Source organism: Hippoglossus stenolepis, chromosome 13 (assembly GCF_022539355.2).
Source record: "Hippoglossus stenolepis isolate QCI-W04-F060 chromosome 13, HSTE1.2, whole genome shotgun sequence".
Taxonomy (NCBI): domain Eukaryota; kingdom Metazoa; phylum Chordata; class Actinopteri; order Pleuronectiformes; family Pleuronectidae; genus Hippoglossus; species Hippoglossus stenolepis.
In genome coordinates, this window is record NC_061495.1 from 14,932,627 (window position 1) to 14,959,442 (window position 26,816).

Genomic DNA, 26,816 nt, shown 5'->3' on the forward strand with positions numbered 1-26,816 from the left:
TTATCGGAATCAAAGGGGGGGTGAAATTTGCAACTTGCAACCTCTGAGAGGTGAACTTTGACGCATTGTTCTGATGTCAGTGACAGTTCCCAAACAGAGTGGCACCTCATTATGTCGCCTGCCAGAGGTGTGTGTGTGTGTGTGTGTGTGTGTGTGTGTGTGTGTGTGTGTGTGTGTGTGTGTGTGTGTGTGTGGAAAGAGGAGCTGCGAGTGATATGAAATATTCTGTGACTGCTGGGTAAATTATGCATGAGAATGAGACTTTTTGTGTGATCAGCATGTGACAAGTAAACATCATTAATAAAAAAGACTCATATTTAAAAAGGATTTGTTTCTTTTTCCTCTCAAAAATAATTACCCACATGCCAGATAATATGATTTTGTGCCAGCCGCACAAGGTTGCTCAACTTCACCCCTGCAAATACAAACTGGTGTGAGCTTGAAAGCCTTAATTACCCTCCACTTCACTTAACCCATTCAACGCACATGGCCTAGAATTTAAATCCAGACATGCAGATCTGTCCTCCAGTGGACGGTGTCCCACACTGCCGGCCGGGGCGTGGTCTCCTCTGATAGGAGGGTGGGTGGGGGCAGAAGTGCAGCAGCACGCCGATAAGTTTTCAAACTACCGGACATACGGAGGTGGTTCTCCAGGCAGGAAACAGGGAAGTACAGAGGCTGGAAGGAATCTGTTACTTCAAAGCATTCGTCAGACGGATCCTAATTACGCAGCAAGTGTTTGAACGCATGAGTAAAGCTGCTTTTTTTTTTTAAAGGGCTCTTGTGCGTAAATTGAGTCCTTTTTAAATTAGGACACATTGGCTCAAGAGAATTTAGTGAGAAGTCGGTGTTTGGGGAGTTGAACGTGTTCATTGATTAATCAGATATATTGTGTGCGCGCACAAAGCCTTGTCTGTTCATCTGGAGCGCCCGCCCACTGGGCTTTCTGCGGAGCGATAGCAGGAGACTGATGATCGTCTCCGGGATTCGCCGTGGAGAGAGCTGGAGTCTGCTTGGACTGACGATCTGCTCTCCCATCACCAGAGACGGAAGCGAGGGCTCATTTCCAGTCTGACCACCGGGACTTTCACATTCAGTGCACGAGGCTGCGTTGAATCCCAGCATCTCCGATCACGCACAGGTTACTCTTTGACTTTTGCCATTTTTTTTTGGTACCGAATCGCCTCCGCAGTCTCGGTGGATGCGTAAACGCGGAGTGGGTTGGGTCGCCCGGGCGCCTGGCGTACGCACACGTCGTCAGCGGTGAAAAAAGCGAGATAGGTGAGGGTGAGAGAGGCAGAGAGATAGAGAGAGAGAGAGAGAGAGAGGGGGGGAAGCTCCTGCTCCTGCCCAGCTGAGGTTTTTTTTTATTTTCAGCAGGAGGAGGACACGGAGAGGTGAGTCGGACACTCGCTGGCAAACCCGCCGGTCTCTCCGGCTCTGGGGCTCAGGACAGGCTTTCGTTCGCCTGGGATTCGCAGACCTTCCTCCTCTTCCTGATCCAGGGGGAACAAGCGGTTTACACCACATTGTCAAACCCCCGGCCAGACGCCGCCTCCTCCGTCTAAAGGGAATAGCTGTTGTTGGAAGTGAATCTGCGGGGCAACACCACACAATGGCAACCGGTGCGCTCCTGCTGCTCGCCTGTGCGCTGCTCGGTAAGTCACCTGGAGGAAAGAGAAGCTGCTGTCATATTAATAATCTGTTAGATTAATGAGGGGGGACCTGCGTGTACTGACACACACACACACACACACACACACACACACGTGTTTGAGACGGTTTCAGTGGAGAGCAACTACTAGTCATCATGAGTCAGGTGGATGTAGGCTACATCGATAATCGCTGCAATAATAACAGATGCCTATGAACGTGTGTGTGTGTGTGTGTGTGTGTGTGTGTGTGTGTGTGTGTGTGTGTGTGTGTGTGTGTGTGTGTGTGTGTGTGTGTGTGTGTGTGTGTGTGTGTGTGTGTGTGTGTGTGTTGAACTAGGTTAATGTCACGTTTGGACTTTAGCCAGATTAACCCTGCACAGTCTGACCTCCTGCGTTGTGAAGTGCACCTTGTGGCAACCTGATATTGTCTGTAATTAACCCCCACATATGCATACGTACACACCAAGATCACACACACACACTCACTAACACATGCATCATAGACACACCTGGACCACACCTCAGCAACACCCCCGGGGTATGAAGTCATCCAGTGTGTGTGTGAAGACACCCAGTGCCTGCTTTGTTGTGCAGTTGGCACAGTTAGTCATGCCTCCAGGTGAAGAACACACACTACGTGTTCCAACGATGACACTCTGTGACACGTTCAAACCTTCATACGGGCATGACTGCTGACACACACATAGATGCATAAGGTACATCCTGTCTGCGAACTGTCCCAAACAAACACCAGATGGCCCTTTCTGTTCCTGGATTGGGAGGCCTGTGGGTGCTGCTGGGGGACAGTGGAGGGAGGCGGGGGTGGGAGTGGAAGTCGGCCCACTGGAGGCCCCCACTTGGCCAAGAGGATTACCGGCCTGCGCCTTGATTCACGTTCCCTTTTCAGAAGTCACTTTCACAGGGATGGGGGGGGAGGCCGCAAATGAGTTTTGCCATGAAGAACGCGAGAGGCATTGTTCGCTGTACAGTAGGGAAGAATACACACACACACAATTCAGATCCTATCTACAGTGTGGGCTGAATAACGGAGGGGTTTTCAAATTACGTAATAACAATGAATCATGTGGTAAAATGAAAAGCAGTTTGAGGCGGTCAGGAACAGTTCAGGTGTTGGGAAAGAGCCATTTTTTGTTCAACGTGTACCTCAGTGTCGATCTTGGCATGAATCACAAGGGGACTCGCGATATTTTTAATAACATTGTAATGTGTTTCCGGCATTATTGTTGACACGAGGCTCACAATTCTGCCATTGGAGATATGCTGCATCCTCTTAAACTTGAAAATCTGCAAGAAAACCTGAATCTAAAACCATCACATCATCCTCGTAAAAAAAAAAGACCAGAGATCCGTCTCAAGGAAGAGTACAGAGCCAATGCTCCAGTAGTACAGTATTATGGCCTCATTTAAACTCTCCTAGAGGTATCTGCAAACACACACATCTGTGTTAAGGGAGATATGTGTGTGCGTCAGATTTGTGCCACATCTCTCATGTGTCAGCAGTCACACGTTTGCACTCTCATTTGCTTGTTGAAATAACAAAGAGGTGGATGAAAGCTGTGTTATATGGCAACTGCACACGTCATTGCTAAACCCAGGGGTGCCACTTAGGCAAATCTTATATCGTGGCTGATTTATGGTGCTGAGTTTGCAACCAGGTGTGAGCGTGCATGCTTATGTGTGGCATATGATATAAGGCATATAAAGGAGTTGCCTGGAGGAACGAATGTTTATTAGGTTTACAAACAGGATGCCGTCCTGTACCCCCACAGAGAGTGAGAAGGCATCGTTGTGCACGTTCTGGGTTTTGCTGCCATTTGTGTGTGAGTGCGCTTGAAATGGAGGGAGCCAACGCAAAGTACCCAAGACATCCCGGGTTTATATAACTAAATTGAAAGTGTAATATGTGTGAGGCTGGCTGGTTTAACTGTGAAATGCTTGAGTGGTTTCCATTTACCGGGCCTGACATGAGAGTAGCCTGCAGTCGCCCAGGTTGTGATGAGCTGCCACTGGTCCTGTTTATCAGCTGGTCTCAGAGCAGCTCTCGCATTATGCATGGGAAAAAATCTTAAAGCTTATGTCTGTCAAGATGCACATTCTGCCACTTGCAGGTTACTCATGCGTGTGTCATAACGTGATGTTTTAATATACCTCGATTAGCGCTGCCCCCTCGATGAGACAGGTGCTGTTTTCACCCTGTTGATACAGTTACTGAATATCTTATGGATGGATTTGCACAAATCTACATGAGAGGATTGGTGGTTGGGGAGAGGAAGAAGAGCGATTGGATAATATTTGGGTGTGGCAGTGGGCGAGGCCTTTGTTCAAAAGATGCATAACATAACCAACACGCATAAAGAAACACAGCTGCACCTTTTTGTGTCCCTATAGTCAGTCCTATGCTACCAGTGATTTAGCAAGTTTTGCTGATTTGCTACAAACCATTAACACTCTAAATAACATGCCCAGAATTTTCCACGCCCTGCAGTCGCATTTACAAAAATGTACGCTTTATTTTTACTTGCATCCTGTGGTTTCATTTACATATCTAGGAGATGAAAATATATCTGCAGGCTTGCCTCATGTCTGCATTCTTTTTCATGATGTATTATTATTTAAAATCAAGGCACAACAGCGGAGCTTCAGTAAAACTGGAGTTTTAAAATATGCTGCGGGCTCGATGTTCACTGTGATGGAATAAACACAACTCAGGACTCCATAAAGAAGTGCATGAAAACCAGTGACCATCTTACTTCTGCCGTCATACACCTCCATTCTTTTCACTCTTGTGTGCTCGGATGCTTCCTCCTGTCTTTCTTTTGTTGAGATTTTTGATTCTGCTCTGACGGGGAAAGAATAACCTGTTATCCCGGTTCATTACAGCACACTATTGATTAAAAGAAGTTTTAAGTAGTTGTTGTAACACTGTCAAACTTTGTGCTTATTGGCAGACAGATTATAAAGCGAGCTCTGCATAATTGCCCCAATCAAACGGCATAAAGGTACTTAAGAGCTCATTTCCATTTTAGGCATAACTGCTGTGCCAGGTTTTTTATTTTTTCCCAAAACATTTGCACAAAGTAGGAATGGCAGCACTTATAGCCACTCTGATTTGATTGTTCGTGTGGTGCTGTGACAATTGCCACAAATGCTCTAAAGTAGTTTGGATTTAAATCATCTTGTTTTCCATTTTGGACAAACTAATTAAAATGCGTACTCTGAATTATGTGAAACAACTTCCAATATAATTAATGGTGAAAGAAATTAATAATCGTGCGTATGGAATGGACTCATCTGGATAATTGCGTGTAGCTTTGACATCTAGTATTTAGACAGAAAATGCTGCCACTAAAGCTCCTGAAACACTTCGTCAATTTTCCGGCCGATACTTCTGAGGTATTCTGATGTCATCGTGTTACATCACGCTGCTCCAAATTCGCATAAATCTCCCTTAGCGGCTAGTCAAAGTAGCATGGTTCCCTGTTTTATGACATAGATATATGAAGGGGAAAATGATCTAAATTGAGGTCAATTAGAGATCAAAGAAGTAAGTTAAAAGAAGTAAGATACACAGGTCATAGTTATTTCTGTTGTCTTCTCAGCCTTTAATGGTCATGGGAATGTTGAGGTCAACTCCGAGGCATTTGTCAGAATTCGGAGTTTGCAGTGCCACTCCCGGATGCACACCCCCAGCCTCTCCTCTGTCCCAAATAAGAATGACAGCTGAAAAGCACCCCCCCCCCACCTCAGAATGACAGGGATTTTTTTCTTGTGTGTGTGGTCAAGCCCAATGCGTCTTCTGGCCGCACATCTTGACTCAGCTGTTACCACAGTAGGGATGATTTCCATGTGTTTGTCAGCCTCAGCTGACACAGGAGAGAGTGCTGTCTAGACAGAGAAGCAAAATGCAATAACTCACTGTCACGCTGTTTGTGTAGGTGTTCCGTGTACATGATGCTGAAAAAAGTTTGTGGTGTTCGCGACCTGATTGTCCCAGGTTTTGTTTCTCATTATTTGTGTCTGTTATTGTCACCAGAAACAGGGGACCCGCTTCCCTCTGTTGGGGGGAAATATGGACTTGTGCAGCTGTCTGACTGTGCTGCTGTTTGCTCCCCTTGTTATTTTCTGTGCCTGCTATAATCTGAAGTTGTACGCGGGCTTGTTTGCATGATAAGCATTAGACCCACGCCGTTGTGTATACCGATGACAAGACGCCTTTTTTTTTTGTACCATAACAATCGTCGACTCAACTGACAAAATGACTGTTAGCTGTGTCGTAAGTTTCCAGTAAATATCCACTATAGCTGGGATGCATAATGACAAGGCAGCCAGACGTAGGTCAGTGTTCTACTGGACTGAGACATCTTGTTAGTCATGGATCAATAGAACTGGGTGAGGAGTGGGTCATTGTGCTCACATGGGTGTGTCATGTGCTCGAGCACAAGTCAAACGCTGGCTATCACTGTAATGCCAATAGGCAAAGTAAGTCCCTCAAATACAGACTTCACAGTCTGCTACAGAAAGTCACACCCAACTACCACTGCAGTTTTACTACGACTGCCTTCAGTTCTCCCTCCTCACTCTCAGGCCCTGTTCAGACCCCTGGTCTTAACATCTGTCCTGAGAGATCAGATCACAAGTGGTCAACACAAATAGTGTTCACACCTTTTTGTTAAGAGCCGTCTCTTCTCATCAATGTTGCAAGTATTATTTTTTTTGAATGTGCTCTGTGACTCGCAGCATCTATTGCACTTCTGTCCTGTGACCATTTGTGATCGGATCTCACTTCCTTGCTCAAGATGCAAATAATCACGTACGTCATTTGTGTTCAAGAAGACCAAATAATGTTGTTTTTACCCAGTCTGACTTTACAGGTGTGTCTAATGACAATGTTTGTGCGTGTGAGAATAAGACAGAGCGGAGTCTGGAGGACTGAATGAATGATTGATTGTGAAGCTATGAAGAAAGATTTACCAATTTAAGTTAAAAGTATCGGTCATCATTTGGTGATCGGTGGTGGATGCCACAAACAAATCAACATATAGACTGAGAAATGCAAAGATACATTTACATTGTCATGGATTTGAGACATTTAGCTGAGTAGGTGGTCCTTCGTGTGGCCCAGGACGGATTTGCATTCACACATAGCAAAGAATGTGAACTCAGACCACCTCTGAATGTCGTCGACCTCTCAAACGCATCTCAGGATGCATTTAGGTGCGTTCACTCCTGTACCACTTGTGATGGGATCACTCAGGATGGATGTTAACAGCAGGTCTATACGGGGTCTCCATCCTCTCGCAGATAAAACCGCTTAAAAGGAATAAAAGTGCTCTTCCTCGAGCGGAGCCTTGAAGAGATCAAGGAAAAGTCTGGAAACAATTTGCGATCGAACCGACTGAACTTTATTGGTAACTGAGCCGTAAATCAAAAGTTGGTTGTGGGATAATCTCAGCCGCTCTAATTCCTGCAGTGTCTGTGTGAGGTTTCTTTTTGTTTTAGTGACGATCCTCCCCCGTGTCCCAGATCTGAGCTGTAGCCTCTCTGCACTTCGCATGTGGAGATGAGTGACTGTGTGAAGTGTAACAAAGTTCTTGAGGGAGACTTCCTGCCTGCCACAGTGAATCAGTGAAGTGGCTGTAGCCGGAGACAGAGCCGAGGCAGCGTCTGCTTTGTGTTTGAATCTTTTTTTTGGCTCCGCAGCAGCACCTTTGGTTTAACCGTCGGGACTGTCCCACGTCACAATGGCAGCGCCTGCTCACGCCCGACACCCTTATCTTGTGTTTTGTGATAACAATGCGACAACTGACCTTTAGGTATTCAGTTTGTAAACCGTTAAAAGTGTTCTTAAGGTGCGATATGCATGGATCTCTGCCTCATCTCACTCTCGCACTTAAAAGGTACTTCAGCTGCCTCCTCCTCCTCCTCCTCCTCTTGTGAGTAGCCCCTGACCTCCCTCCCCCCCTCCTTTCCAAACAATACCAGGCCCAACCTCCTTTTCAAAGAATACTAATTAAAAACTGCCCTCAAGTGATTCAAGCCAGATATTTTCTCCTCCTGTTCAGCGTTGAAGGAAGAATCTGCGTTTAACGGCCACATTTACCTTGGACTTTTTATGAGCAGCACCTTCCTTGACCAATTAAAAGTCCAACCCAGCCCCCTTCCCTCTGGGGAGTTTGTCTGTTCCTCGCACCTCCTGCGGTTGTGTGACGGGAATGATGATTACTGACGAGAGGACTGCACTTAACTCCCCCAACAGATACACTCACACACACAGAGCTGCTGTCCTTCACTGCAGCCACCACTCTCCCCCGTCCCTGCTCGATCCTCAACACGAGCAGATCCCACGCTGGTGGGATACACACCAGGTGCCGTAACTATGACAACAAGCTCCCCACCTGCACACGGCTGATGATCCATATTCTATGATGGTGTTTATGTTAAAAAAAATACTTGCGTGAATAAGTGTCTAAATATATGCAACCCCCCTTGGCATTATTTTTAGTTAATGTGATTGTTTCCCACTTTACACCTAAAACAAGAAAAGGAATGTGTGCATGTTGTGCGTGTCTTTGTTGCTTATACATAAATGCATGAATATACAAGTCTGTGCATTTTACTGCCTGAAAGACAAAATGACTGACAATGGAAGGAAAAAGGTCTATTTGAAGTACACTAATTAATAGTTAATTAGTTTTCTTTCCAATCTGCAGCTTAATGCACAAACGTGGGAAGTGATAGCAAGCTGCCAGTCATACACAAACTAACCACTGTACATAAAGTAGATACAGCTGTCAGGCTTAATTGTTAAGCACAAGATGGATAATGAATGAAGATAGTGGAATGTTTTTATTGCCTGTTTCCTTTTTCTTTTAACGACAACTACCACAAAAATTCTGCAAAGCGTCCTTTAAGAGTTGCTCATGACAGGATGAGGATGGAGCTTTTAAATGTTTTCCTGTCTTGTCTGGATGAAAGTTTTGGTTGGGTGAGATTCGAGACCGCAGCTCTTTGTCCTTCAGCGAGAGAGAGTGAGTGGGGGATGTGTCTGTTAGTGGGGGGAGGCCTAGAGGGGGTCAGATAGCTTAGGGTTGGGGGTTGGGGAGATGAGGTTAGTGGGGTAGCAGGTGTCCATATATAGAGTTAATGGATCTGGCGAAGGGCGTGGATGGAGGCACGTAATGTACTGTGTGCGTGTGTGCGTGCGTGCGTGTGCGTGCGGACAACCAGTCTGTCAACTTTGTCTTTGTTCCTTATCATTCTAACCTTTCTGCCTCACCCACTCTTATTATAAGCAGAAATAAACAGTCGATGAGATAAGGTCCATATTTTTAATTAAAATATTATTGTTAAGTTTAACCACAAACCTAAGCACTTCAGTTTGGCACAGACAGTCCTGTTAGTGTCCATCACACACACACACACACACACACACACACACACACACACACACACACACACACACACACACTTACTGTAACCATCTGTCACTCTGTAATTGTTTACCAATATAGATTTGGCAAAAATCAATTTACTCTTGGCAGCAGCCATTTTGCATATATATACTGTATATGCATGTGTGTGTATATACTCTGTAAATAATTATATTTGATATGGTGCTATTGTCCAGATGATGAGTGTAGAGTGGTTCAGTGTAGTTTGGAAAATTGGTTTCTTTTTTATTCCAGTGATCTATGAAGCTGAGTTTAAAAGCACGTTGACAGCAGCATTCATGGGGAAAATGATGGAGAGTGTAATTACCTCCTATATTCAGCTCATGGATTTCTTTCTCTTAATTGATTGCTCACAACTACTGGGTTTAGTTCTTGTTTTCCCATTAAGAACAATACACACTATTTTTGAATACGTGATATAGTGCGTGTACTTGTACTTCTTTCTTTGTGAGGTCATGTTGAGCATAGACATTACGGCATGGAGACATTTTGGGGAAAGTGAGGACCGACCAAAATGTCCTCACTTTCCCCAAAATGTTTTTTCAAAGGGTTGTTTGAGGATTAAGTTACTTTTGGTGTTAGAATTGGGTTCAGGTCAGAGTAAAGGTGATTTATAGTCTGTTGCACTGTGTGACGTACATTTCACAGCCCAACCATGTCTGCAAGGGTACACATGGACCGCTATGCGAACGTCTACGTGCAGCTCAAAGGTTGTGACTGCGATGACTGTACACATCAACTGCGCATGCTATATCATGTTGTTTGATACTTCCCAGTCCAGCTGGTGGCGTGCTCTTGATTTGTTTGCAAAAAAGAGGAGAAGATGATGAAGAACATACACGCTGGTTTTGAAGAAAGGCTGTGTGAGAAGATCTGCTGGAACTCTCATTTGTACAAGCCAACTTTGAAGGAGTATAAAGAGACACAAATAGCAGCTATTCTTGGTTATGCTGCAATGGAATGGAATGTGGGATCTGGTTCACATGCTTGGAACACCAGACCGATGCAGTCCATCGTTTGAGAAACACGGAAAGTATGGTCAACCCTTTTAGGGTAAGGGTTAGGGTTTTACTTGTGATGGTAGGGGCTTAGTGAACGCATTGTATGTCCAACAATGTGTGTGGAATGGCCTGTGTGGAAGAATGACAGTGCTACCCAGCTGCAATATTTATTCCTTACTTAAGATTTTTCCGTCGATATGTTGCTGTAGCTTTGCCATATGTGACGATGGTGTAGTGACTGCACAAGCTCACTTTGTTGACTAGAGCTGCAGGCTGCAAAACAAGGGTCATGTAATGATTCTCTAACAAATCTCAAAACTGATCATGATTACCCTCAAGTGGAGGGGACGGAGCGGTACAGCAACATATAGCATTTGAGAACCAGTAGCTTTGCCAGATGAGGAGGAGGAAAACTATTTCTGACATCGGTAATGAGAATTTTGATCGAAAAATGTTTGAAGCAAAGGTTATTTAAAAGGATGAGGAGAAATCGCTGTTGGGCTGATTATCTATCCGTTTGAAACGATCACCCAGGATCAAACAATGACCATTCAAAAGCTGTTTCACGTCCAGCAGGAAGGAAAAGCGAAGCAGCTGAGGGTGTAGGAGGGAGTGTGAAGAGGCAGCTGTTCAGCGGAGAAGGATAGATTAATATCTGCTCTTTGCTGTTGACACTATCAAAAATACTACATGCACCGGAAATGGAATGGAGAAAATATGAATCAGACCATGCAGACCAATCACATTTGTGCTCAGCATGCACAGCCCCTACACTTACACAGTAACATTTATAGCTTGGAGGCCACGGACACCTCCTGCGTACTGTATCACACTGGCACAGAAGAATGAATTAGCCTTGGGAACCCCCCACTGCGTCCATCCTGGTATCACCAGCTGGTTATGCGCAACAGCACAGGTGGGGTCATGACTGTTGTAGCCCAGGGGGCCCATAAATTAGAACCAGTTAGCACGGAAGGAGCAGAGGACAACATGACCCAGGTGTGGCACGGAGCACGAGCCCCTAGAATTGAGACCTGGATTTGAATCCCAAAAATTGGAGGCTTGACTCGGACTTGACTGCTGAGAGACTTGAAAGCAGAATGAGTCATGTCCTGTGTTTTTAAAGCCGTTGCAAAAATCCTTCTCTTATCATCTGAATCTGGTTATGAGGCCGCAGCGAGCACCCGCTTGGCTTATCATAATCACAAAACTGGAAACAGATGGAACCTGTTATGTTCAACAGTTTCAAATCTTTTTCTTTCCTACTGAAAACAGTAACTTCTTGAAGTCCTGCTGTGACCCCAGAACATAACCCTCTGTAGAAACTTGTTGATTTTATATTTAAATATGAGTACGGATTAGACAAACAAGACATCACGTTTTAATTAGTGGGCGACGGAGGTGCTCGTAGGTGGATCTCGTTGCCAACGGGCACAGCCAGGCTAGTTGTTCTACCCTGTTTCCAGTCTGCTAAGGGCTATAAACTAACCAGATGGCTCTAGCCTTATGTTTACCTGGAAAGAAAGTGAATGAGCTATATCCCTTCCCCGAAATGTCAAAACTATTTCAGCTCTGTCCCAGTTCTGGCAAAAAGAAGAAGCCAAAAAGAAGAACTACGCAAGATATTTGCTTGTGAACTCTTTGTTCCCTAGCACAAGATGGAGTGAGCCTCAGAGGAGGGATGATTGTACAGTATAATCATGCACTATACATGTGTGTGTCTGTTTGTTTAGGTGCGGTTCTCTTTCTCTGCCCCCTGGCGGAGTTTCCTGCTTTCTAAGACACTCAGAAGTGCGATCGCCTTTCTCATGTCATGTTCGATGTCACAAATGTGCAAATGAGAAGCTCTGTCACCTCACCGACTTGCCAGTGTTGCATCTTAGATATGCCGTAAAATGATTAAAAAAAACATGAAGTCTATAAACCTTCATGGCTGTTTGCTCGCCAATGCCTGGAAGTTCAATGGCTGTTGTAACGTTGTGCCGGAAAAGGTGCAGCATCAGTGTCTAGACTGAAGAAGAAGAAGTCGTGGTCGATTAATAACCTGAGTCGAGTGACTGCCAATTGTATGCATTCCCATTGCAGACCACAGCCAGATATTGGTGGGTTTTTAGACCAGTGTGAAAAGGGCTTTAGTGAAATTTTCCCTCTGTGTAACATCTTGTAATCTTTGCCTCTTCACCATTAGCATCGCCTGCCTCTCTTTACTCGAGCAGCACGATAGCATGCAGCGTGCCGGCTTCGTCTTCCCACTCTATGAACGCTCCTGTACTCGCTCGTTCTCCCTCTGATTAAAGCTGCGTGGGCGTAATGGTCAGTTGCTCTAAGTGTGTGTCAGCTGTTAAAGTGGCCTGCTAGCCTGTCTAACTGGCCCTCTAATGGAAGTGAGAACACTTGGTCTCTCTTTTATGCTTTATGAAACATAGACTGTGTGTCGCATCTGTTTCCCTGTTGACTGGCTTCCAGCAGCTAGGTATTTTTTTGGAAATCGTGATTCTTATTCTCACAGACAGAGTTGCACTCATTTGTATGTTGGCATGTATTTCAAGGTGACACGACGATTCGGTGCAGTGTACAAAGACAGAGAAGCCAAATATTCTCTGTGTGTGTGAGAATTTGTACAGTTTCTCACACCAAGATATTATGTTGCTTTCAGACATGTACTGAACTCGGGACATTCTCCTGAGTTTTTCTTGCCAGCCCCCTGGTAAAATATCCAGAGAATGTCAGAGTGAGACCATGTGAGAATACAGCAGGTGGGCGTGTTGATGCACCTGTCGGACGCAAAGTTGAAAAAGACAAAAAGAATATGAATATTTTAGGATGAAAATAAGGTTCCTGTCAGAAGATGCAGACAAAGATGAGATTTGAGGGATTTTGGTGATTAGAATTGACGCCTGTGTCGATGTGATGTAAACAAAAACACATATCTGCAGCAGAATTTATACGTCATGTCCTGCCTCCATGTTTTATCTGGACGCCACCCCTCGCCTGAATGATTTCCTGTTGTTGTGAGAGCTGTTGTCGGTCTCCTGGATAAACTCCCGCTGAGTTCTTCATATGTGAAACTTTGTCTGAAAACAGCTTATGCACAAATTCACATGAAGCACAGTGGTGTCCATTAAAAAATGGGCAATTATGATTTTGTAGGCCAAAATATAATGAAATGCATGGAGGTTTATTTCATTCCGGGAGTTCAAATGGTACCATGACCACATCCTGTTAAATGTTAGGGTCTCCTCTTTCTATCGCTTTCATCTTTCTCCCTCCTCTCTTCCCTCACCTTGGAATCTCTCTGTCTCCCTCTCTTGCTCTCTCTCTCTGGTAATGATGTTAACGGGGTCAACTGCTTTTCGGGGCCTAAAGGGAGACAGGCGCCGAGTGATTTTTGGAGACTGGTTAAACCAGCTTTGAGAAGTGTGCAGAGGAAAACACTGTTCTTCCTTTCTCTCCAGCGTTTAATTCTCTCTGTAATACACTGCGTTTATATGCTGCACAAAAGTGAGTGGCACATAAATTCACTTAGCTCTGTGCATTTTTTTTGTGGTGTTCGGCACCCCGGAGGCAGCTGTCGTTTTCTCTTTAGCTTCTCCCTCTTCTCCCTCTTTTTCCTCTCCGCTCGCCATGCGTGCAATCCTTTCCTCGCCTCAGCGCTACCTCGCCGTCTGAGAATCTTCACAAGATTTCAGATCTGTAGGATGAGTCTGAACTTCCCTTGGGGAGATGGGACATTGACTGGGTCCAAGTTGGCTCATAATTAATTCATCTCTCACTGGCTGTAGCTGCTGCCGTTCCACTGCTCTTTAACTTCCCCCTGAAAGTTTTTGCAGAGAAGTTTTGAGTTGAGGGCTTACTGTCCATTCATGCCTTTTTTAGAGTATTTCTCAAAAGTAAAAACTGGCCAGAATCAACAATATAGAGTTGCCAATATCTTTTTGTTTTTCTTCTTTTTTTTTTTCCTTATAAAAGGCCCTAAAAAGTTTCTTTCAAATCTTTAAGTATTTCTCTTTTATTTAATATTAATGATAGAATCAGTAACAAGTTAGAGTTCCGAATGAATAACAATACCAACCAACCATTATGTTCCTGAATACTGATTGGTTCATGGAAACGCATGAAGTTCAAACCTCGAGATTTTTATTGTTGTTATAAATCCTGTTCCTATTCTTCCTCGTGGACTATTTGGACCATGTGAAGCAGCTTTCGAGCAGCCGGGCAGAGGAGGTCTTGGATTGTAAAGAGGTAACAAGACCGTGGCTGGGCTGGTTGGGGCCATTCCCATTGCTGAGGGCCCAGTTGGTCACCGATTTGCTGTTGTGCCTGTTGCCACTGGTACAGCGCCCCGGACGCCTGTGTATTCAAGATGTATAAATTTTTACCGTTTAACAGCCCCGGTGGCTTTTCCAAACAGGAATTGCAGAGCAGCTGGACGAACGGCTCATTCAATCAGAAGAGCAGTTCGGGAGCCAGAGCAGAAATGGATCGTAAACACATAGATGAGGGGAATTAAAGATATATTCTTCAGCTGGATCGTAGTCAGACACAGATGTGAGAGGAGAAGCATTTGCAAGCACTGCATTTTAATCTACTGCAGGAATGCATGTGCGCATCAGTTTATTACTGTAAACTCGCGTAATGACAGTGCCTCATAATATTCCTTCTACGTTCTTTCAAGTCAGGTTAAAGGTTATTGATCGATTGCAGGTTTCATGGCAGAGCTTGAGGCCCACAGCGTTGAAAAAAAAAAATCTGTAAAATTGACAAATGAAAGAAAAAAATCTATAAATAAATTCACAGTTCAGCTCAATGTTAAAGTGCTGAAAAAATACTGAATGTATCAAGTGTCCAAATCTTTCCGAATTGGACACTACACGCCTGGCAAGTGTGAGCCCGATAAGATGAACGTTTCTCGAGAGACAGATATTTCTGGAATTAGCAGATAGATTAGTGGATCGCTGGAAGGGAGAGAGGCTCAGGTGATCATCTCCGCTGTGCTCACGGATCGCCGTATAAGGTCTGAGTCGGAGGGCTTGTTGCTCCCAAAGCAGACAGAGGCGCAGGTGGTGAGGGTGCTCTCAGTGGTACGTCTGTGGAGCCCGCTGAGGGAGGGAGGGTGGAGGGAGGCTCGCCTGGCTGAGCCCTGCTCACTTCAACCATTTTCAGACATGACCTGCGGGTCAAGTCCTGAGAATTGGGTCTGGAGTTTACCCACTTTGCTTTTCACACATTCACAACGCAGTGCAGACGTGTTCGCCACAGCATCAAATCCACCGCATTATTCAGGCGAGAGGTGACGCAAACTCTCTTTACATCTTCATCTGTGTCTTTTACGTGTGTGCCACCGCTTTTTCACCGGGAGATTTTTTTTTTTCTGTCTTGTTTTTGCATTTTTGCATCAAATATATATATCAAGAAGTATGAGGGCAAATGTTTATGTGTTAATGTTATTAAGACATGAAAGCAAAGCGAGAGGAAATGATGGACAGCTGGAATTCTAACATTAGCACATTTCGGCACTGCTGGATGCCCTCTGTGTCACGCTCCAGACTTTTTTATTATACACCTGCCTAGGTGTGTAATTACCATGTGTCATAGCAGAGTGATGGTGACTCGCAGGCATGGATTCTAGTGGCTTTGCTGCGGTCTCCTCTGAGAATAAGACACTGGCCACAAATGATTGGATTAGTGTTTAACCCCCCTTCCACTTAGCATAATCCTCTTTGCAGCTTTTTTCTGTGCGTGTGTTTTTGGTCATCCACTCCCATTGCTACGTATGCTCCAGCTGATGAACACCAAGGTCAGTTCGAGAGCTTCTCCGTGATCGTTCCCCATCACCTGACACTGGACGCATGTTTCCTGCGTCCAGTCAACAAGCTGAGGGAAGCATCCGGCAGCCAAGACGAGCGATGAGACACATGGGAAGGAATGCTAAAGAGAGTGAGTGCAGGAGGAGGAGAAGGGTAGCAAATCATCCACGATATGCAGAGATTGGAGACGAGTGTTAATAATAGAAAAAAAATCGGAGGCCTTCTTGAGCATATCTAGGAACTCTGGGTGATCGAGGCAGCGCAGCCAGAGGTGAAGGAACGGGGGGAGGTTGCGGGGCGCGGGATTATTGCGTAAGGGGGGTGGAATGGTGCAATCAGTTGAAGGTCTGCAGGGTTTGGTATGTCATTGTCAGCCTTTCTAAACAGCCCGCAGAGCGATGGGCACTTTGAAGTTTCGCAGAGCTGCTTAAATCCTGCCTGAAAAGACGCAGAGAACCGCAAGGCCCGGAGAACAGACAGGAATATACAGAGAGAGGGAGGGAGGGAGAGGGAGAGAGAGGGAGAGACCGGAGGGGCAGGACGGAGGGAAGGATTGATGGTGAGACAGGGTGGATGGCATTGAGACTAATCGGAAGTAAGGAGGCAACTTGTTTCAGAGGGATGACAGCAGGACGGGTCTTAGTTCAGCAATATATTTTTTTCAGTCTGTGAGTAATATGTTTCCAGCAGTTCTAGATGAGTAGCTGCAACATGAGACACGGGGAGAAGAAGACTGGGCGCCGCCAGATTAGCACTCTGACATCACAGTGAGGAAAAGCAGGGAACCAGGGGTCTGAGTCAGATTTAGACGGTTGCTCCTCTTACCTAATGCATCTCTTACTGCGCTCTGTCAGACTCAGTCAGCACGCCTCTCTGCAGACTCTCTGTCAATCTGTATGCTAACTCACTTTTTAAACGTCCGTGTGTCCAGATGTTTCACAGGCTCTGACCTCTGGGGATGAAGCAGTGTGATATGGAGGCACAGCCGGGAAGAGATGTGCAAAGTAGCTGCCGATATCGTGAACCTCATCATGGGTTTAACAGAACTCTGTAAAATTCATAATATTAAATTATAAATCATTGCACAGGGTGAAATTATTTTCAAAAATCCATTAGCTTCTCCTGCAGAGGTTGCGTGCAGAAGGTTGGGGTCTCACATCGCCCTCGTATCACGATACGATATTATTGATGTTTGTATTGTGTATTCAGGGTCGTCACACTCCCGACAGAATAACAAATCTACCTCTCCATTTTTAACAACAGAAATCTGAGGGGAAATATGAGGGTTTTTTTTAGTTAAGAACCCATTAATTTTTGGTATGGGTCCTGATCAGGGGGAGTATCCAGAAATGTTTTCATGAATTTTTTATAACATTGCAAGATTTATTTATATATTTAGTTTGACATTTTACCTTATTACTCGGGGAGTAATTCATGGATCTTGATGGGAAAAAATATTTATTGGACTGAATTGAAGGTGACTTTGGGCCTTGGTGGAGGGTCTTGTCCTTAAGTGTTTTTTATTCATGTTTTTTTTCCAAATACAAACAACAGAAAACCCCAACAAATGGCCTTAACACTTTTTAATCATGTCTGTTATATCTCTGTGAAGGAACCCTTGGGACATATGTTGCATGATTCACTAGAACTGCATAAAAAATGTATGTGATGTGCATGTTGGAAAATGACACTTACATGTACATTATTAAAAAGCACATTTGCATAATTTTTCACACTATTTTCCTTTCTTTTTGCTCCATAGTTACGAGTTAAATATTTGAATTAGAGGCATTCATGGGTAAATTTGAGAGAATTTACATCTTGATGAGTTGTGTGGGGGGTTCTTTTAGGAGAGATCAAGCCATAAGGAATGATTAGTTTAATCAGTGTTCATTTATATTATGCCACTGTGACTGAATTCAAATCCTGTTCAAGCGAGCGACTGTAAATCAGAGATTTGTAAAGATTGTATCAGCTCATCAGTGGGATGAGTTTCAAAAGGCAAGCGATAGACAAAAGACCTGACGCTCCGAGCTCAGGAAGGAAACACAAGACTTGTGATCGACACAGGCAGATTCTCGTGTTTGCAAACACAAATGTGCAGTAACTCAAACCAGTGACAGCAATCTGCAAAGGTGACAACCAGATAACCGTTTATTGTACTACAGACACACACACACACACACACAACACACACACACCTCATGCATGTTTGTGCACACACGTACAGGAGTGTAAATGGTCTCGAGCTAATAAAGGTGAATGAAAAGTGGCGGTGTAGTGGAAGTGTGAGGGAAAGCTACAATGAGAGGAAAGAGGATGTTGAAGTTAAAAAGCTGTTCTGGTGAATTATTAATGCCGAGCATTGTGCCCACAGACACAGCCTCTTACAGACTCTTTTCTCACACACACACACACACACACACACACACACACACACACACACACACACACACACACACACACACACACACACACACACACACACACACACACACACACACACACACACACACACACACACGTGCGCACACTCACACACACACAAACCCAGCTGCAGTCCCCAGTTGCTTGTGCAGACAGGAAACAGCGTGCTTGTCACTCTGTCTGGATTTGGGGGGTTATGTGTAAGTGCTCTGTTGTCTCCGGCTGCAATGAGAGGGATGTTTGTAGTTGTTCCCTGAATGGTGAATGTTATGTGGGTGTGTGTGTCTGTGTGAATGCGTGCAAGGGATTGAGGCAGGATTTACATACAGTATGTCACTTGTCATAAATAATAGTAACAATCAGCCTTCGTGACAAGTCAATTACTCCCAATAGTCAACACATTAGTTCACTAAACTTGTGTTTTGTTGTGTTTAAACATTTTTTTTATATATATTAATGAGTCAGAAGATGTTTAAACTTAATTTCTAATTCTGACCTTGAACATAATGAAGCCTTTTCAGCAAGCAGTTTTTTTTAATTAAGGTAATTACATTTAACCTTCTGGTATTTCTTTCAAATGTACAGATCTAGGCTTCCATTTACACATGTGATTTGTATCATTATATATCTTAATCTCCATTATGTGGCAAGTTGAGCCCGACTGACTTATGGCTGATGTGAACTGTTCACGAACCTATCAGTATCTGTTTATATTTATTGATAGGCACAGGGGTTTTATTTTACAGAAAAAACAATGCAGAAAAAATGTGCATGTATCTAAAAAAAACATGTGTGTGTGACATTTTTTACACCCCAAAATGGGTATCTGCATCAGCCTCCAAAAATCTGTATCAGTTAGGCTCTCGTGGTTAGTGACATATTGAGTTTAAACACTTGTACATAAGCATACTTGCAAGCATTTTTTTTATTATGATACCTGTAAAGAACTGTGATATGTACTGAGTAGGAGAAAATGACTGTGAAAAATGAGTGTCACACTCTCTGGATGATATGACAACACCTCTTAATGACCACAACATACCTACTGGATGTTTGGCTCCTCTGTCCTGTTATCTCCTGTCACCTTTGAGCCACCAGAGCAATGAGCAGTGATTATTATTGGCCAGTATATACGCCGGGCTAATTTATCATTTGAGCTCTAATGAGTAGTCCATGCACATCCTGGCTGAGGAATCTCGACGAGCACTAAAAAGTAATGATGCGTCAGGCAAGAAAGTATTTATTATCCATTTCAAAAACACCTGTACTCCGTGCAGCTTGACACACTTAACATGCTCTGCTGACTTTTTGCTGTTTAACCAGCTCACACTGACCTCTGTCCTAACTCCCAGATGGCTTCCTCTCACCTCGGTGTCGTGCAGCTGCAGTGCCGTCCTGGTGGCGAGGGGTTTAACATGCGCGTGTGTGAAGCAGCAGTGAGCGTGATTGGATCACGGCTGTTGAAAAGAGTCGTGAATGTGTGAATGTTTCAGGTTGTTAGGGTTCGAAAATCATGTGTGCTTTGTGTGAATGTGTGTGTATATGAACACCTCAACCTCAGTGTGTGAACGTCGTGCTGTCTCTGAAGATGTCAGCTGCATAAACTCTGCCAATGGTTTATATTTAAACTACAGTTTGTAACTCATCTTTTTCTTCTCTCTCTCCCCACGCCATCCTTTGTCTCCCCTCCTCCGTCTGTAGCCGGTGTTGCCGTGGCTCAGAGAGTCGTAACGGTGGAGAGTGGACCGCTGACACGAACCGAGGGCTCCCACGTGACCATCTGGTGCAACGTGACGGGCTACAAGGACGGGGTGGAGCAGGACTTTGAGTGGTCCATGTATCTGGCAGCGGCACAGGACCGGGAGATCCGCATTGTGAGCACAGCTCAGCCAAACTATGCCTACACTGTGTACGCCCAGAGGGTGAACAGCAAAGAGATCTTTGTGGAGAGGCTGAGCCGCGACTCAGCTGTGCTGCACATCACCAAAGTGCAGGCCGGGGACCAGGGCCTGTTTGAGTGTTACACACCCAACACAGACGGGAGGTACCTTGGATCGTACAGTGCACGCACCAACGTCACGGGTGAGTCTCGAAGAACATACAAATACACACAAACTGTCCGTGGACAAATCAACCATGTGTGTGTACAGATAAACCACAGTTATAGTATAATGACTAATGGCCTCTCCACCTACCTATAAACATAAACATCTTTGATGACTAGTGGTGCTTTGGAGCCATGTTTAAATTAAAAGACCCCCACTTTTTGGGATTCTGTGCTCTACTAATGACATTTTGTGCCTCGTTATGCAGATGATGTGATACAATTATTCAAACATGTCTGCAATTTTATCTATTGAATTGGAATCCCGTTCCGGTGATGAAAGTTTACTCCTTTATCATCTTTTAAAACACAAAGTGCTAATGCTAACGTAACGTGACCCTCTGTTGTAGCAGTGTGACTGTGATTATTCTTCAGAGATTAAGTTGTGTTGTATTATTTTTCAAGGCTGGATTAACATGTTTGGAGTCCGAGGGCAAAGTTGAGCTGCGAGTCTCTGCTGATCCCTCAGTTTCACACACACATAAAGTGCTCATATATCCTTAAAGGGAAGCTTATAAGTACCCATTACGTATTGTGCACAGGGTCGATAAGCTGTACCATTACAGTTTGTCAAGAGCTCCCAACCCGGTATCCTATTCTAGAATATTATCCAGGTTGGCTCTGTCAGTTAGTTTGACGTAATTTTATAAGCATGTGTAAAATATAGGTATACAAATACAGGAATAACAATTAAATTAGCGGGGTTTGAAACAGGCCTCATGATGAAGGGACAATGCAGGACACACCACCTTGTGCTGTGATCTTGAATTTGATGTGTTGTTGTTTTGAGTTTTGGAAGTCCAAGTAAATCGGAAACAGGATATTTGTTAAAATCCGAGCAGCCAGACTGATCGCGTTAATGAGAAGTTACCTCGATGTGATGTGTGTATCCTATGGAAGGAGTGCGAGAGGAAGTGTTGCCCTCCAGAGTCACACAGAGTCGCACCTGTTCTGACCGGGAAGAAAAACAATCTCTCTCTCTCTCTCTCTCTCACTCACTCACTCACTCACTCACTCACTCACTCACTCACTCACTCACTCACAGCTCACGTACTTCCTTCCCACACCTTTTCCTTGACCTGAGCCGTTTCAATAACGCACCCGGTGTGTTGCCGTGATGTGTGGATGGTATGAACGGTACACAAGCCTCCTCCTCCCACTCTTTCCTGACACACACACACACACACACACACAGATCCATCCAATAGGCTCACAGCTGCTGGAGTTGGGGATTCCATTCCCTTCATAACTTCATGCCCAGGCGTGGCTGACCTTTTTCTCAGGGTCAGATTGTAACCCAAACCGTTATTGGGGGAACCTTTGGGTTGAACTTTTGTGTGGCCCAGTTCATCCAGTGTGTGGAACTGAGAAATATTGATATTTATATTCTTTTTTTGGTCATTATCGGGTCAGACTACAGAAACAAAAGCTACTGTTTGCTTAACACATCTATAGGCTTGTTTTTTTTTGTTGAAGAAGTGTTATTCTATGGACCTCAGCATTTGTGTTTTCTAGTATATAGGGCAGGGCTCATCAAACTGCACTGCTGATGGCTCACAGTATTTATAGATCTGTGTGAGAGTGGGAGCTTGACATGGTATGCAAGCAGAGGTGTTGAGGGACTTTGTAATCTCTTTCTGCGTCTGTAACCTCTTAACCCAGTTTTGGAGGTCAAGGGTACGCGGCAGGTTCTCTCCCGTCTTCCTCTCTGCTGTTCTTTTTGATACCCTCTCTGATCCCTGGCAGCTGCACGCCTCCGTGGACCATTGTGTGCAAACACCTCCCCCTCTTCCTCATCCTCCTGTTTTTCCTCCCTCTGTAATCTGTCTGTGTCCATTCATCAGCCGTGGCCTCTTTCTTTTAATTTGCTCTCGCTCTCTTGTGGTGAAAAAAAGGCCTTTGCAGATGCTGCCCTTGCAGAGACGTGTTTCAAGGGTGATGTCTAAAGGCAACCACAAGCAGGAGAGTATTACAGAGGAAATATGAGGAGGAGGGATATGACCTAGAAGGGCAGACAGGAGCAATGTTTCTGTGTGAGGGTGCGTGTCTGGCGGTGGGGTGGTTGGGTTAATTGTAGGGGTGGAAGGCCACACAGTCATTTGTACCCTGAGAGCTGCATTAAGAATTAGTCCCGGGGATGCATTTCATCCACTGTCACCTTTCTGTACAAAGAGCAGGTGAGGGTTTTTAACATGGAACTGGATCCCTGCTGCTGGAGGAAGAAAACCGTCTCAGTGGTGCACCTGGACACCCGCTCTCCCTGATAGGAGGACACAGTGTTTTCATGTGTTTGTATTGTCTGTCACACAGAATGAGGCACCCCAGCTGTAAATGTGGTTGATTGACTGGAAAATGATCCCTGCTACTCCTTGTTTAAGGAGATGCTTAACTGAGACTTTTCTCCTTTTCTTTAAAGGGAGTGAGCAGTCAGAAAGTTTCCCTCTCATACACTCTGATACCAGATTGATCAAATGGAAATGGGCCAACATTGCCTCAGGCAGTGTGGGAGTATTACACACATATGTGCGGCTGTGACTCAGGAGGTAGAGCAGGTCGGCTAACCAGAAGATCAGAGGTTCAATCCCTGGCTTTTATAGTCAGCGTGCGGAAATGTCACTGAACCCTGACTGCCGACGATATGTGATTTGAAAAGTTAAAATAGTAGCACTGTATGTATTTAAGTGGTGTAAGTGGTTGGAGCTAAGAAAAGTGCTACATAAATACAGTCCCTTCACCATTACATTTACCATATGTAAAGAATAATTGGCCATCAAGTCACAAATCCCTGTAAGGTAATGAGCCTGTAAGGTTCATGGAAATCTCCATGAAATGAAATATTGGCCTAAATGCTTAAAACACCAATGGCTTCTTCACACCTACAGATGAATCGCCTTGTACGTGAAATCTCATTGTGACACACCTGCAGAGAAATACCCACTTATTGAGATGCTGTTAGCTTCCAGCAGCACTAAACAACATACAGACAGTTGGCAACAAGCTGGAATGTGAAGCTACTAAAAAGCCTTGTATTTCCTGTAGGAGGTGGTGGAGACCAAAAACAAAGTTATAAGTAGAGCAGAGTTAAGTCCATATCCTCCATATATTTAAATACTAATATGTGAGCCATATCAACTTTGTAAACAGATGAGATGTCAGTGTCTTATACCAAGTTTTGTTGCCTCCAAGTGGCCAAAAATCAATTAAAGCACAATTTTAGAAAAACTAGAAATTGATTCTCTAAACTGCCTTTGCCATTTCTTACATTTTCGATTGCTACAGAGCAACTGTGGTTCAGGTAAACATTATTATACTCGCTCAAAGATGTGGATCGACAAGAAATAGGACCAATAAATGTCACACAAATGCATCAGTAAAAAGTGGAGTTCTGAAGCATCAAGGATTGAGCTGCACTGTGGTTACAGACAACATTTCTGTTGTAAAGTCAATTCTGTCTTGTAATTTCTCTAAAACTCTTATTTCTCTTTCGGAGGAGCCGTCGTTTTTCTTTGCCACAGAAGTTGTTTGTGCTGCGCTGTCTGTGATTAAGAGTGCGCTGAAGCTCTTTGAGGTCAAAGGTCACGTGTAGTTTCTTCGTACACACCCCCACTCTCTGATCTTTGAGAGATTGACTAAGCTTGGTCCGTTGCATGCGAGAGTGTGTTTCTGTGCATGTGTGCGTGCTAGGATTTCCTCCTACACATCAGATTGTAGAAGAAACGGACAACAGCCTGACATGGCCGTCGTGGTTGTCCTTATCCTACGCACCAGCCTGTGTGCGAGAGAGTCCAACAGCCAGCAGAACAACAAGCCCTGGCTGAGACAAGTGTCACACTGCTCCTGCTTATGAAGCTGCCGTATAGCCTCACTGTCATAGACGGCACCATAGGAGTGACTGTGCTGGCTGAGATACAGATTCAAGCCTCCACGTTTGGCAGTCGACATCCATCCTCAGTCCTGTAATAATGGAGCTGGAGAAGCAACGCCTTGATACATTAACAAACAAAAGCCCTCTCTGTTATTCACCGCCGCTGGACAACAGAAAGGAGGAAAACGTCCATCTTCAGATGTGTGATTAGAAAAAAAATCCAAGTTAGGCAGGGAGCGGTTTTGAAGAAAAGAAAATGAGATGGACGGCGCAAAAAAGGCAGCAATGAGGAAATTGGAAAAGAGAGGAATGGAGACAGAAGCGACGCTATTTGAAATGGGTAGCGGGGTGATGCTGAATAGTGTGTGACCAATAAATGATGAGGTCTTCCACTCCACTCCAATGTGATTGGTTACACCTCCCCAGGGCATTACCCACAATACAGCTGGCGCTATAGGGATGCACTTTAAATAGTCTCTGCCTGATGTGACTCCTAGGGTTAATGCAGTCACTAACCGCCATACCAGTTCTAAACGCAATTAGCCAGCACAAATCGAGGAAGCCGGGAAAGAAAAGGAAAGAAGGGGAAAGGGGCTGGAGATGAGAAGCAGGAATTTCAATTAGGCAGGAAGAGAGCTTTTGGGCGAATCATTTTCAGAACAAGCTGCGGTAAAATACCACATTTCTCCAGTCACAGTTTTCATTTTCATTACCGTTATGGCCTACTTTTTTTTTTTTCAGTGGAGAGAAAAAAGGATCCTTTCACCTGCTAAAACAGTAGCCCTACAGTAAGCGAGTAATCTGTAAAGCAATGCCCGCCCAAGGTCAAAATGCAGTTATCTTCTTCTTTTGTGTGCATGTGTGTTTCTGCACACGTGCAAACCTTTTACGCGTTTGTGGAGAGGCCAGAGAACAGAGGTGTTGATTTTTCTGTGCTTAGCAGAGGCTGTGCGCTGTTAAACACACATACAGAGTAAAAGTGGCTGAATCATGCTTGTGCTGAGCTCAGCGTTGTGTGTGGTTTTGTGTATGTGTGTGTGTGTGTGTGTGTGTCTTTTTGTATGTCTCCCTTGATTTTTCTTTCCTTTCTCAAGGGAGTTAGCCAAGTTGCACTCCTCTACTTCACTTAATGAGATAGACTGAATGGGTAGATGTCATCTCACATTCTGTCTTTTACACTGGGTGACACGGAGACACCCCCACCTCCCCTTTCCTTCCCCGTTCCGCCGCGTTCCATCTTCTCTCCCCCCATCAATCCGGGAGCTCCAGATTCGATTTAAGGCTGGTCCACGCCTCAGCCCCCCCGGTCGGTCTTGGTCATGTAGGCTTATGGTTACGTCAATACGGCTGTTCGTCGAGCTCCATCACGGGAGAAAGGCACACGGGTGATTGAAGCACATAGCATACGATTGTAGAGGGAAGTAGTGATTGAATTAAGATGGAGCAGCAAAATGGGAAGGGTAAAAATAGGAAGATAGGAATCTCTTTTAGTGAAGACAAATGGTTGAATGGTGCGGACAAAGAAAGTTAGAGTAAGATGTATTGGAGGGAAAGGTGAGCAGTCAGGAGAACGTGCAGATAAATAGACAGGGGAAGTTATATCTCTGTGTCTCTCGGTATTGATTGGGAGCAGAGGCCTGTTTGTGACGGGAGCATTTCATCTCCCTCATCTCTCCTTGCACTGACACTTCTGGCTTTTTTTCGGCTCTCCCCCCCCTCTCTCTAGCCTCGCAATCACCTCTCACTTTCATTTACAATTACATTCCCGTGTGTGTGTGTGTGTGTGTGTGTGTCGTGTGTCGTGTGTCGTGTTTATGCACATCCTGGCTCTAAGCTGCAAACCCGGCAGGACTCCAGATGGAAAGAGATTTTATCACTGCGTCTGGCTTGCCATTTTCTCGCACATCTCATCCACTTTAGCGGACAGGGCTTCCCGCTCCATAATATTACCGCCATTCAGACCCACCATATACACAGGAAACAAACAGAGTCACAGTCACACGCTGAAGTGAGCCGTCAGTCAGGACAGATGTCGCACACGTAATTGAGCCTGAGAGGTACGGCGCTGTAGTGCTCCCAACGGAACACATGCTTTCTACTGAACATCGCTGAAGAGGGCTTTAACAACCCGGCGGATCACTGCGGCAGACAATACAACTGCTGAATACAGTAGAACATTGTTGCACTGTGAATAAAACAGGGCCGCTATACAGAGCAACTGACAGCCCAGTACTTGTAGGGCAATCTGTGATGCAGCGTGAGTACGGTGTGTATTGGCACTTAAGATTATTTTAGATTCTCCTTCACGTAATACCACCAGACATAGAGCGGGTTTAAAAAAATATACTGTTCAACAATTATTCATAAAATGCCTAAAAACGATTGGAACAACGTTTCTTATTTTATTGACTCAAATACAGAGACATCCCAAATTTTATTCAGGGTCATAGGATGTTTCATTTTGTTCGTCTCCTAATTGCTTGCT

At 44.7% G+C, this 26,816-nt stretch overlaps 1 protein-coding gene across 1 annotated transcript in view; it reads left to right on the plus strand.

Annotated features, from left to right (window-relative positions):
* The first annotated feature begins 620 nt into the window (after positions 1-620).
* The window catches only part of igsf3 (immunoglobulin superfamily, member 3), a 78,855-nt gene continuing 52,659 nt past the window's right edge, over positions 621-26,816 (plus strand). Inside the window, exons 1-3 of the mRNA XM_035174504.2 lie at positions 621-1,281; positions 1,378-1,658; positions 20,064-20,444. Coding sequence (XP_035030395.1) covers positions 1,616-1,658; positions 20,064-20,444 — 424 coding nt within the window. The 5' untranslated portion in view covers positions 621-1,281; positions 1,378-1,615. The remainder of the gene's footprint in view (positions 1,282-1,377; positions 1,659-20,063; positions 20,445-26,816) is intronic.